Genomic DNA, 13190 nt, shown 5'->3' on the forward strand with positions numbered 1-13190 from the left:
TATTGAGAAGTATAGGGGCTTGCATTGTGTGGTTATAGTCACCAAATCAAACCAAATACAAGACTTCTCGAATTCGAATCTCCGACTCCCAGCTTGCGTTAGGAGGGCTCTTGTCGAGCACGATTAGTTTCCCATCTAAACCTCTGCCGGCTACGATTTATTTGCTAGAGGCTTGTCAAGCTTTGTCAAGTTGCCTTTGCGTCTGTCATTCAATATTCGGTTCTCGCTGAACTCTTTTTCCGTCACGCATACCTTGGTGGGATACTCCTGCATGACCCGTATCTTGAGCTTTCCGTCATAGGGTGCTCTAGCACTTCGCATTGACATCTCTGTCCGGTGCCCGAATCCCATAGTCAGATCCCCGCTCCAACAACGGCCGAAAAGCCTCTCGAAAAGTCCTCGTCTCTAGTCCTAATCCTATCTCTCTTCGTGTTACCTACTAATACATCTCGTTTCTATCTCGTTTCGTTCGCAATTCCCTGCCGAATTCATACCCAGCCTTACAGACATTACCCTACAGACACAAAATGTCTTACACAATCTCAGTCAGAACCGTCGACGCTACCTCCTTCAACCCCGGTTTCACGCTTGTCGAGAAAACCGTGTGGCACTATGCCAATGGCGGGACGTGGACCAACACAGGATCAATCCAGACCCTCGCCATGGGAGGCAGTGGTACGTCTGGTACGCTCCGCTTCAGAAGTGATTTCGGGGAGGAGTTCCTCGTGGCAATGGGCGTCCACAACTGTCCACAACTACAAGAGGTGGTGCGACGTCGTCCCTGACCTCGCGCCTGGAGACACGTGCATGAAGATCCATCCCAAGTACTACCGTAATGGATGGTAACCCTAGGAACGAGATGCTGTGGAAGCAACTAGCTGAGATCCAAAAGAAGAGCAAAAAGGGAACTAATGTGGGGGTTAAGTACGTCGAGGAGTTTGACGATGGAAAGTTCTTCATGGTTCACATCACCATTTCTTGAGCTCGTGTATACACTCTCGTACCAAAGCAGTTGTCGAAAGATGCAGAACGAATGTACTACTAGTATGTCAAAATGAAGTCGATATCACGATGAGCTGTTGTAATTGTGGAATACTCGACAGGCACTTACGCAAGTATGAATTTAATCACATTCATATGAACAGTGACACTGTCACACTAGATGAACGTCGTCGACCGTGTCAGATCGGCTACCGGTGATGTTCAAGGCAACTTTGATCATAATGGCGCTTACGCGCCCAGTAAGGATAAACGTGCGATGACATCACGACTGATAATTACTTGTGTCTTTCGTTTCCTCTTTTTCTCCGGGGCAGGTGGCAGCCGCTGCGAATGTCATACATGAGTTCTCGAGGCACGCTGTACGATTTTCAAGACTAACCCCTAAAACCAACTCTTCAAGGTCACTCTGCTTATAAAAGTTTGCGTCTTCCGATACTTTGTCGATTACCGTGGTATAGCTGTTGGTCACGGTCCTTTTAATGAGAGGAAGCGATACACGGAAGACGGCGGCGATCTCTTTGTGGTCCCACTTGCAACGTTTTGCGAGTGCACGAACCAATGCTCGTTTATTTCGGTCGAGTTTGGGTTTATTTCGACCCCTTCACAAATGATTAAGAAGAATTTCCTGTGAGGTATGATTATACTTACACATTGAATTCCTTTGGTTTCTTTACAGTTGGACGGTTATTATTGTATTCGGACCCGTCTGACAATTCATCCCACTCGGCCCCACCGTCATCATGCTGTGAGATAGATTGCCAGTTAGGTTGTCTCGATTTGGGGGACATTTGGGGCTCCTGAGCTTTTGATAGGTATGTTCAAATCATCAACATGTACTTTTTTAGAAAAAAACTGTGAAACACACGGCTGATTCTCTCAAAGTTTCTGAATATATTGTTGCTGATGGAAGACATGGTGCGAGAGGTTGAGAAGTATAGAGGCTTGTGAGGGGGTTGCGATCCTGTCATAAGTACTGTTAAATAAAACCAAATAAATTGACTCCTGTTCGAATTCAATATTCGATCAGACCTTGTGAGAGTCTGAGATCTGCTTGAGAGCTTCTTCACCACGACATTCTGGGAATCATTTAATTCGGGAGTAGGTTGCACTTGCCAACTTGAGGACAACATTTTGAGGTCATGCTCATATCCACGGGATCAAAGCACTCGCCAAGACCTTACCAGTACTCGAGTAGGATAGCCAACACATTATCCCTGCAGATTTAGTACAGCAATGATAGGTTCGCGAGGATTACAAAGACCCTGCCTGAATTGTAAAAGCATTGAAACTTTGTGCGGTTGGGCGTACCGGCCGCCGTGTTGCAATGGGCACTCGTGTCCATGTCTGATTTAGGATGCAATTAGCGTCATAACCCACCCAAAAGTGACATCAGCCCATTTGCATAGAGATGTTCGTCGTACCATCTATTTACATATGATCAACTCATCAGTTATTCAGCCCTCTCAAAGTCTCGTAAAGTCCTTGATGCGGGTATTCCAGATCCGCACCGAGGAACCCTTTCAACGGGACCAATCTAGCAAGCGATGAGAAACAGCTATCTCAATATGAATACAGTCACCTACCAGTCCATTCCACATATCTGTAAGGTATCTGATATTCATGCGTATCCAGAAGAATGTCAATATTGCGGAAATTTCGCAAGGCAGTGTCTCATCGACATTTCTTATTGTTCACTGTCGACACCATCAAAAATGGTACTGAGTTCGGAATGACACTAATCATACCAGGGCTGTTGCATAATGTGCACAATCGGAGTCACCAAAATTTTCTCGTCATTATCGAGTCATTTGAAAATGGAGAGTACTTGGTCTTAAGTACATTCCTCGTGGCAGCGTAAAATCATGAGAGGCCCCGCAAAAGATGAAAGTTCTCGAATTCATCTAGGTTGAAAAGTCAGTCGATACAAGACAGTGACGTAGTAACTGACGGAGGCACACACCAGCTATGCACGCATTCAAGGAGCCACGGTTCTTACCAACGGCAAAAACCACTCTGGTCGCAAATTCTTATAGCCGTGGGAATGATATGATATGAAACTGCCTGCTCGTTCTATCATCTGTGTGTATTGCCGACTTAGAAATACACAAGACCGGCCTCAAAAAGTGAACAGGCTAGCCAAATGGCATCTGATCAAATCGTCACGATTTGATGGACGTTTCTCTATATGTCTCTATACAAGTCTTCCAGAGTTGACACTATGCGGGTAACAGAAGCCTCTGAGAAGGCACTCCTCTTCGGGCCTGATGTAACGATAAGGTTTACACCGAAAAGTTGAGTCGTATCGACCCAATGACCACCATACTTGGATGCCTTAGCCGAGTAAGGCGGGCTAACTTGGGGGAAGGGTAACATCTGTCGTGGAGCACAGCAGCCTCGGAGATAGCTTAAGGCACCTCCCAGTCGATGGCAGATTACCCGAAACATCTGGTATCGGTGGAGCGGGGCGCTCTGGCAGGACAGATCAGGTCGGGAGTGCCAGGGGTCCTGGCTCGTAGTCAGTACTCCTGCGGCATGTCGTAGTCGGTCCTCGATAGAAAGAGCAGCCTCCTCCCCCCACAGAGGTTTGGCCTGGGTTTCCCTTGCAGTCCGTGCCCGATCCATCAGTCTGAATACAATCGCTGCATTCCATAGCGATGACTCTAGAGCGTCGATTTCAATGTTTCACGCCAAGGAGCCACTCCCAGTTCGGATAAGTCTCCCCTACTAGTAGGAGTCCATACGATAGAAGGAAGACAGTCGTTCCAATAAATAGGACCTGAAGGATCTGGATACTCTTGCACTGTACTTGCACTGTATGCCATCTGGAACTGATCCGTGGAGTAGGCTACGCCTCTCCGCTTGAGCCATAAAACAGAGTGCTGTAGTACGTACTGTGTCACGGCCACATACTCTGTTTGGTTCAGGCTCTGCCACGGTGGGCCGGGAGCCTGTGAGCGCTTGAGCCTGTGACCATGAGTCACTGTTGAAAAAGTGACCAAACCAGAAGTTTGTTCGTAACTTAATCAACACAGGACACTGGAAGTAGCAGAACAGAAAAGCTCCAGGATATGAGTGTCTTTGGATTCAACGGAAGAGGGTTCTTTTTGCGATTGATTTTACGAATAGGTCACCGGGTGAGAACATTTCGCAAGGTTGTGGCAAGAAGAAAGATGTCATCGGTCACGGTGCATGCAACTTGAAATCGCACCGTCTAAACTGTTATGTAAGTCAAGCTTACTTGCTGGCAGCCATGTTAACTGCTATGGCCAGCCATGCGCAACGAGCTCTTCTCTTCTTTCCTTTTCGACGCTATCTCCACACTCGAATACGAAATCGGCCGTTGCTACCTTTGACTTCGCGCGCGAATCCTTTCATCCCACAACTACCGCACTCACGTCTGTCTCGTGCCTTATCATCCCAAGCGTTTGTCTGCTGTTTCCCATTAACAATCATGGACCGCTAACGCTCAACAAGATAGCCTACATGAAGCATCATACCCTCCACGATCCATTCTAATTGTGAACAAGCTCCGAACTGACCCTGTGATTGGGGCGATTGACGAACTACTGGAGTGCGTAATAGTCTTCCGGCGTTCTTCCAACCGAATAACAGGTGGTGCCCAACACGCAACAGTCATGTAGTGAAGACGTATCCAGGTGTGAAGGTGTTCTCTGAAGACCGTCCAGACATTCCATTCGGCACACAGGTGTGGCGTCCTGGTGAGTAGGTTGTACACGCTGAAACAATCTGTTTGAATGGGTCCATTACAGGGCCTCATGCCGAGAAAGTTGATCTTGTCGTGACTCTTGGAGGTGACGGTACCATTCTGCATGCTGCATCACTCTTTAGTCTTGGTGCAGTCCCTCCTGTGCTAAGTTTCTCAATGGGCACCCTTGGATTTCTCCTTCCATTCCGTAAGTGCACACGCCCTAATGCCGGGACGCCACTGAACGTGCGACAGATATCGATGACTTTGTGAAAGGGCTCGAAGCAGTGTTTCAGGGCAAGGCAACCATCCTCAATCGCATGCGTTTGTCGTGCACTTTCTATGACAAAGACCGCAAGAAAGTAGGGTTCGGTGACGATGGTCTGGATAAAAACAGTGCAAATATGTACTCATGATGCTGATTCAATTCCAGAATGGCAGGTTATGAATGAGATTGCGCTACACCGTGGGTCAAGTCCACATCTTAATACCATTGATATTTATGTAGATGGGCAACATCTCACGGAGGCCGTCGTGCGTACTAAATCTCCCAAGCACCGCGTGTAGCTGATTTATGTAGTCTGATGGCGTGATTGTGTCAACGCCAACGGGATCAACGGCATACTCTCTCTCAGCTGGAGGGCCTATCGTTCATCCCTCATTGAGTGCTGTAGTGCTCGTGCCAATATGTCCACGAAGCTTATCGTTTAGACCGCTCGTCTTCCCCTCGTCTTCATCTGTAACGCTGCGTGTGAGTCATGCGTCCCGTGTATTATGACAGCACGTGGAAGCTATTACTCAAACGTTTGATTGACACTATTAGATTGGTGACCGTTCCCGTGCTGCGGCCGGCGTTTCGATGGACGGGCGTGTATCGCATGTTCTTAATCCAGGGGAGTCCGTTACTGTACAGGCCTCACCATACCCAGTGCCTTGCATTAACCGCTCCTCCATATCCGATTATGGAGACGAACAACCGGGCGAGGAAGGCGTTAGTCCTGGAAAAGAGGATGATTGGGTCCGGGACATCAATAATTTGTTGCAGTATAATGCAACGTTTAGGAGCAAGGCGCTTCTTCGTTATAGTGGCAAAACCTAGGTTCGAGGTAAGCGCCAGAAGAAGTCGTTCTTCCGTTACATGCTGTATTTGACGTTGGCTAAGAAGGAAATTAAGCGCTTGGACTGGCGCTTGATCTTGGCTGGCGCTTGGTCGAGCGCTTGCAGTACTTAGTTGTGTAGTCTTACACTGTCCTTTGCAGTGCAATGCCAGCGGCAAACTATCAAGGATGTTACGATGACCAAAGATTCCATGTGCTAGACTCGTCAGCGTTTATGCCCCGTTGATTGCTCGATCTCGTCGCGACAAGTAAACTTAAAACCCATTAATTGAGAAGCGCGCATATTGGGCACTGTGTGATGATGGTAGCATAGTAATACACGTCTTTATTCAATCTATGAATTGATACAGCAGTAATATCATATGAAATATTAAAATAATAATATCCGTCTCGCCAAAATGTTCAACACTAACTGAATATTGACTTCGCTTGGGTATCGGATATGAGCTGAAACACTAATACTCCATATGTGAAGATAGCTAGGTATACATAGCGAAATAATACTGGAAGCCCAAAGGTGCCTAGCATCATGCTGTAATCAGGCACTCAGCCGCTGAAACAGACGTTTCGGAATGAAACTGTGGAAAGCTGATGATGAATGTGATGACAAGTGCTGCTGCTTCTCGTCGTCCTCGGTCGAGCCACAAGGTTGATAGCTTGGAGGGGGCCCGGATACTTTGATCTCCGGCTGGACGTGTATGTCTATTATCTCATATCGTGCCAAATGTGACATCATTCTCGACCATGCCACACTGCTGATACCCACAGAACTCTGCTTCCCATTCGCCAGCACATTCAGCGAGAAGGATATCTGGCTTTTGTCAATCCCAGTGAGATCGCTCTCGAATGCTGATCTGGCAAATGTGACTGCTTGCTGCAATGATCGCGCTCAGTTTAGTAGTAGTCGAGTGGCTACGGCTGAAATACTCACATCGAAGTTCTCTGCCGGCGGGACATACATCATTTTATTGTTAAAACGATATGTGATAACATCTGTGGGAGATGAGGACTGGCGTTTTGCAGATGTTCGCATGGCGAGTGACGATCAGCGCGCGGAAGATTTGTTGTGCAGAATTGAAGGAGCATAATGACCTTTTATAACATGTGTTGCGAAGGCCATGATGCAGTACCGCTACCCGATTATCCATTGTTAGCCTGTCCGTCGGCCAGGAAATTGCTGTATGCTATCATAGCTTCATTGCGGTGTTATACATGAATAAATATTTCTACCTAGAAAACACAGCAAAACGTTATGTAAGCTGTATTGCACAGCCACAACAGGAAGCCACTGCATGCCACCGCCAACTGCTAACTACTCTCTTAGTGTACAGATCTTTCAGCTCATCTCAGTGTTTCTTAGTATAAAAAAAGTACAGGAAGTCAACAAGTACGTCAAACTTGAAGATCAGCCAACAATTCAAACTGGCTACCTGCTGCCCCAACACGCGCCGCTTTCCGCACTGACGGTCGCTCAATGGACTTCCCATTGATCTTCGATTTTTTGACTTTGACTGGGCGCTCCTCCGCAAATGCATCACCTAATCCCTCCGTACATGCATCCCAAAGTCCGACCGGTAGGGTGTCTCGACAGTTCGAGCCTTTTTGGGCAAGGAACATATGAAACATCTGGCCTGATAGCGTATGGACACGCACTGGAACACGTTCTGATACTGAGAGAACTTGGGATAAATGATGTATACTCTCGATTGCCATAAGCACCTGGGCCATAAGCTGGATGCTACGACTACTGATTGGCGTAGTTTCAGATCCAGCGTTAGGCCCTGAGCCGGCAGGTGCAGGCATGGTACGGAAGTCGAGACTATGCCCTTCTGACGTGTAAAATGCAAGGAAGGCGCATGCTTCTGATCTAGTCCATTTTTCTTTCTCCCGTTCCTTACTTGAGGATTCTATTGCCCGTAGGTGCATCACCCGCACGACCCATCGCAAAACGAGGGCGCACATGAGTTGCTCGCTCGGTAATTCTTCCAGAGCAACAGTACTGCTAGAAAGGATATGCAGAAAAACTGACATCCGCTCTGATGCGGGCCTGAGTGGCAGGGGGGTCCAATTTTCTTGACTATTGCCACGGAACGCGGATGACACCAACAGCCTGGAAATATCTGGCACCGTCACACTTTCCGGGGCAACGCGCGTACCTCGCCTAACGTATTCCATGACACATTTTGGTCGCGGTGGAAGGTGAGACCGGGATTGGGATGTGACCGACGCCGGAGTCTCTGACTCTTCATCTGGCGCGCGGAGTTTTTGGAGCTCACCACGCAATGGGGCCAGGAGATCAGCCCCATCGTCGTCGGAGTCTTCTTCCACGACGTCAATGAGCTCATCCTCGTCTTCCTCGTTCATCTGAGATGTGTCAAATTGCCCCACTTCAGGGTCCCCAGTCGCCTCTGGCGCTTCCGGCAGACCTACGGCATCTTCCAAAATGGCAAAGATCCACTCCCGGATAGGTCTGCCGATACTCCGCGCTACATTCTCCGCGTCGGGGTTTTCTAAAAACAACCTTGGCCAAAAAGTCCCAGTATTCAAGATATCCATGAGCTTTGGTTGCAAGTGACCCGATCGGTATGCAGTGATGTAGAGAGAGAGCAGCTGGGATAATCGAGTATTATGCTCCGCTGCGTTGTCATCGGCTGCTTCATCGTCGGTAGATAGTAATAGCGCATGGGAGAACAATCCCGGCAGGCGGCAAGTTTCTGCGCGATGCAGTGCACAAATTTTGCTAGGCCAAAGGCCATCCGGCCCAAATGTATCTCCGTCATACTTGTCAATTGCGTACTGCAATGCTGCGTTAACAATCCGGTCAACGATGGCATCTATTTCTCCGGAAGCCATGGTGCTTGGCGGCCTGATTAGGAGTGCGTGCACAGATCTGTCAATCAAATCCATGACTGAACCGACCTGATGCCTAGCTTTTCGTTTCTGAGTGGCGGCGGAAAGTATACTGTTTAAAGTGGATCCGACACGGGAAATGCGTTGCGATAACGTTAGCTGTCGCTCGAAAAATAAACTTTGCACGTTCCGTTGTGTAGAAGACTGGTTGGAAAAATCATTTCCGACCAGGGCGCCGAGCAAGGGTAACAAGGTGACTGGAATCTTGAAATGGGATGCCAAGGCAGCCGGCGTGTAAACCGAAACTGACAGAGTGAGATCCGTGCTATGCTCGGGAGGTATTAGACCCCTGTGAGTCCCTTGTTGAGCAGCACTTTTCTTTTTTGTCTTTGCTTTCTTCACTGTGCGGAACTCGCCATCCTCGTCATCAGAGCCTGCGCACACGGATTTGGGTACCGCCCACAGCATGTCATCGAGCTGAATATATCCTGCATATTTCCCAGAATTGAGAATGACAAAATCCGAGTCATTGCCGACAACAAATGCCCCGAGCCTGCCGGCGAGTTCGACGGCATAAGGATCACCCTCTTCATCTGCAAAATGCACCTCCAGAGCATCTGCTGATGAGGCAACTTCACGAAGCGCATGCAGACATGCATGATACGCAAGTGGTGGTATCATCCGCGTTTCATGCAGAAAGCGGGGAGTTGAGCGTGATGTCTCGGAAGTTCTGAAGAAAAGAAGGCTCCTTTCAACGATCGAGTGATTGAGGCGGCTGATGAGGGTTGGAATTTTCAGCTCTGGGGCAGAACCTTTTCAGAAGATCGCTTAGATGCGCCACAATGAATAGGTAAAGGGGCATACCGTCAAAGACAAAATATACCCTGAGTCCAACAGCCATCCATGCTTTCACGACACCTTCCACGCATGCAGAGAACGCTTTGTACTCGCCACCATACACCCAAGGTAATTTAGACTCTTCATAAAGCTCATAGATGAACCTGAAGGGCGTAGCATAATCAATGTTATCACCAAGTAATCGACGACATCTTCATATACTCACGACCAACCATCGACCACAATTGAAGTCACATCGGTCGAGCGCGAGGGAAATTCGGTGGCTTTGGCGAGAATTCGCTGATTCTCTCGCAGATAGGTGGTAAGGCCATGAACGCCCATAACAAGTCCATGATGTGGCGCTGCGGACGTGGCTGACGAAAAAGGCAACTTAGGATACGTTACCAGGCTCGTTAATTGCTTGCAACAATTCTGGCAAAATATAAGTTCTGAGTCTTGGAGGAATCAATCTCATTGATAGAGTCTAATCTACTACCATTGAATCGTACTCTTGATGCTGTCAATAAATTCCTATGCGCGCAACAGCACGCGCGAGCGCAGTGTTGGCTCACCAGAGCCGCAGGTTGCAAGCAAGAATTATATTATGAATTACGCGGCTTGATATTTAGATTTACTGTTAATGAGTCAAACTTCAATAGGAGCGCTCGCACCAAGGGTCCAAGTAGGCTTAATCGCTGGTTCAAGCGCGGTTAATCAATGACCAGTGGCATTAAGGGGGTGATGCAAACGGGGATTGATTTGCTTTGGCAGATGAACGGCATTGGTTGGCCCTCAAAAGAGCATCGGAATATCCAGCCAAGGCTACAAGTAACGCGGCTGTGCGAGAAGTTGGCGCTGTTTTGCACTGGAGATTTCCATGTCTGCCTGGTTTGGCCAGGACAAGCGACAAATCATGCTGCGTCGAAGTGACTGTCAGGGTGCGATAAGGATGTGAAATACAAGTAAGGGCGATCTGGGGTGATGACTGGTGATGATGGTGACTACAGCATCGACGCAAACAGAAGCTAGCAATGATGCGGAAGAGCGGATGAGTCTGAGGGGGCAGAGTTCTTGTATTGCAACCAGGTACAGTGCAGAGAAGCCTTATCAGCGACAATAATGACAGCTCGTTTACATTTATCAACTCCCCTGATGGCGCTGGGATGATAATTCCCAATGAGTCTACTGGTTTCCCCGTAGAACGATCGAGTCATCATGCATTTGTAAGCGGGTCATGGTGGCCATGCGTGCGTGCAGTGCATACCTCAGCCCAGTATGGACCACAATGTATACAATACGCCCATTGGGATTGAGGTGTGCGACAATCAAATGGAAGTTCAGATCCGCCAAAATTGAATTTGCAACAGGGGACTGACGCGTCATGCTGTACCAGACACGCAAGCGATTAATCAATCGGTGAGGGTTAAAATAACTTATCCAGACAGGACTGTACTTGGGTCCAGAAGCTACTCACAAGATGATTTGTGAACGGTTGATTGGCGTTGAAATTTATGGGAGTTTCCGACACCTGAAGAACACCTGTGCAGATGCTAGTGGTTCGGTTCCGCCAAGGAGGCAGATCAAGATGATAATCAGAAGGCGCCATAGCAGTAGAATTCTTGAATCAACGTCTGACAGAAATGGTTTATAGGAGATACTTACTTGGATAAATATATTCTCGGCTCATATGCTGTATAGACAGTGCAGGCAGATCAACACGCGTCAATGACAAATTGATATATCACTGGCGGAGTAGTAGGGGTCAGCATAACACCACAAGAAACCATAAGAAAATTCTTGGCATATGGGGTAAAAACATCCAGTAATTGGGAAGGCGGCGACTGAAAGAGCTGTGTAGTACGAGAACCACGTCACCTATAATATTGAATGGATTAAACGACATTGCAGTGATTCGAATTGAGTTCGTGCACTACAGTCCGGATCACATGCGCAGTTTTCCATTCTGAAACGACTAGTCTGATGGGGTAGTCTAGGATGGGCGCACACGACTTACTAGCCAGGGCTGAGTATGACCACATCTCGCTGCGCATGGCGCAAGCTCCAATTTCATCACGTGTACATGAAGCGATGAGGCCCGAGGACTCTTCTCTGCAAGTCATCAATCCAGAATAGTTTGCGCGTGTATTCTGGGAAGTATGAATTGAGGTTAAAGCTGACCAGCCTGTCTTTGGTATTAGTAAGGCTCGATGGTCTGACATGATGGTCATGACGGCGGGCCCCGGTATTGACTAGTCATGACTCTCGAGCGAGTGGCTGTGAACAGAGACATCTCACCAAACATTTCTGGAATCGATTTGAACATCGCGTAGGATGAAACAACACAATTGCAACTTGACATGAACGCGTGAACTGTGGCTTTTGTGAAGCCATAAGCCATGGTCCATCGCGATTCGCAAGCCACTTGCGGCGTGGACCTTGTCACGTGCCTCAACACGTTACTCCCGTCGGTATAAACCTCCAACGTTTAACTCATCAACGGACAATCGTCCGTGACGCGGCACTGACGCCTGCAGCGCATTAGACAGCGAGCACGCGGCTTCGCTCTACGCTGACACGTACATGTCTGTCGAAATCTCCAAGAGAACACGATCCCAACTAGCCGTACCTGATCACGTCCTGAGGCTACCCCTCGCGCGTTCTCCTCTCAAGCACGCCAGAGTCACGTCGAGGAATCAGTTACATTCAGAATCAAACGAAAACAAGGAGGGGGAGGAAGAAATGGATATAAAACAGGAGGAGGAAGACGAGAACGAGAATGACGAGATACTCTTGTCGCCGAAGAAGAACAAACGGTCGTCCGATACATGTCCTGAAAATCTGCTCGGTGCCGCCGGTTATCGTGAAGCAAAGCGTATCAAAATCGATCCATTACCAGCGTTGAGCTTGTTGTCAATGGGTCACCCTGTAGAGAACCGTGAATTAACATCACAATCTCCCAGGAAAATGGCGAAATCGTTTGTCCGTGCTGCCACTGAATCGGCATGCCATGCTACGAACGGCAAGGTCAAATCATGCGCTTTTTTTTCTGGGCGTGCACGCTCTGTTCCGCTTCCTACAGATCATGTTCCAGAACTTGACCTTCGAACCCTTTCTCCGATGCGTTCGCCTCGGAAGGTGCCCAATCAACTGAAAATCACGCCTATCCCTCCACCCACAGAGGCAGCCCAGACCTCTCCGCTGACACCGCTCTCCGCCACCGATGAGGGTGCTCTCGACACAGAGCATGCAATGGATGTTGACACTGCGTCCGCTATGTCCCACTTCACAAACGTACCGAAATTTGACCTCAAGCTTCCTGATACAACCAACCTGATTGTTCATGTCGAGTCTGCAACACCACGAAATCTGACCGGATATCCTTCGCATATGTCTCTTTCCCCTCTTACGCCTCTGCCGCCCACTTCATTCATAAGTCGCCGTCCCGCCGTACCAAGTCTATTTGCTGTTGCTGTTGAGGTGTGCCTAACATTGGGTGTCAAATACTTTATAGACAATTAACACCCCCGTTTGATAGAAGAAATCCAAGCAATCTCAAGATGACATTTCGTCATTGAATGTTGCAGGATCTTCAACCTCTTCAGCCGCTCCCTCTCGTCTTCCACGTCCATCCACGTCCGCTTCGTCTCTTATGCCTCCCCCACCTGTACCAGTGAAAC

General features: G+C 48.3%; 4 protein-coding genes across 4 annotated transcripts; 2 read left to right on the top strand and 2 right to left on the bottom strand.

Moving 5' to 3' along the window:
- Positions 1-81: 81 nt before the first annotated feature.
- On the top strand, positions 82-1060 carry DFJ58DRAFT_770737 (Cytolysin/lectin). The gene has a single exon (XM_041389110.1). The coding sequence runs from the start codon at positions 528-530 to the stop codon at positions 783-785; it is 258 nt and encodes an 85-aa protein (XP_041247652.1). The 5' UTR covers positions 82-527; the 3' UTR covers positions 786-1060.
- Positions 1061-4174: 3114 nt separating this feature from the next.
- On the top strand, positions 4175-6126 carry DFJ58DRAFT_770754 (ATP-NAD kinase-like domain-containing protein). Its single transcript, XM_041389111.1, has 8 exons — positions 4175-4425; positions 4481-4573; positions 4636-4721; positions 4773-4916; positions 4964-5089; positions 5142-5242; positions 5289-5459; positions 5532-6126. Exons 1-8 carry the CDS (start codon positions 4253-4255, stop codon positions 5805-5807), a joined length of 1170 nt encoding a protein of 389 aa, XP_041247653.1. The 5' UTR covers positions 4175-4252; the 3' UTR covers positions 5808-6126.
- An 8-nt stretch (positions 6127-6134) lies between these two features.
- DFJ58DRAFT_154717 (uncharacterized protein) lies at positions 6135-7040 on the bottom strand. The gene is made up of 2 exons (XM_041378920.1): positions 6758-7040; positions 6135-6700 (listed from the first exon to the last, which is right to left on the bottom strand). The coding sequence occupies exons 1-2, from the start codon at positions 6857-6859 to the stop codon at positions 6365-6367; spliced, it is 438 nt and encodes a 145-aa protein (XP_041247654.1). The 5' UTR covers positions 6860-7040; the 3' UTR covers positions 6135-6364.
- A 178-nt stretch (positions 7041-7218) lies between these two features.
- DFJ58DRAFT_654975 (uncharacterized protein) lies at positions 7219-9855 on the bottom strand (the record flags this gene model as incomplete). Its single annotated transcript, XM_041381829.1, has 3 exons — positions 7219-9488; positions 9541-9677; positions 9740-9855. 3 exons carry the CDS (start codon positions 9853-9855, stop codon positions 7219-7221), a joined length of 2523 nt encoding a protein of 840 aa, XP_041247655.1.
- Between the last annotated feature and the right edge of the window lie 3335 nt (positions 9856-13190).

Source organism: Suillus subalutaceus, assembly GCF_016647625.1.
Source record: "Suillus subalutaceus strain FC151 chromosome Unknown DFJ58scaffold_18, whole genome shotgun sequence".
NCBI lineage: Eukaryota > Fungi > Basidiomycota > Agaricomycetes > Boletales > Suillaceae > Suillus > Suillus subalutaceus.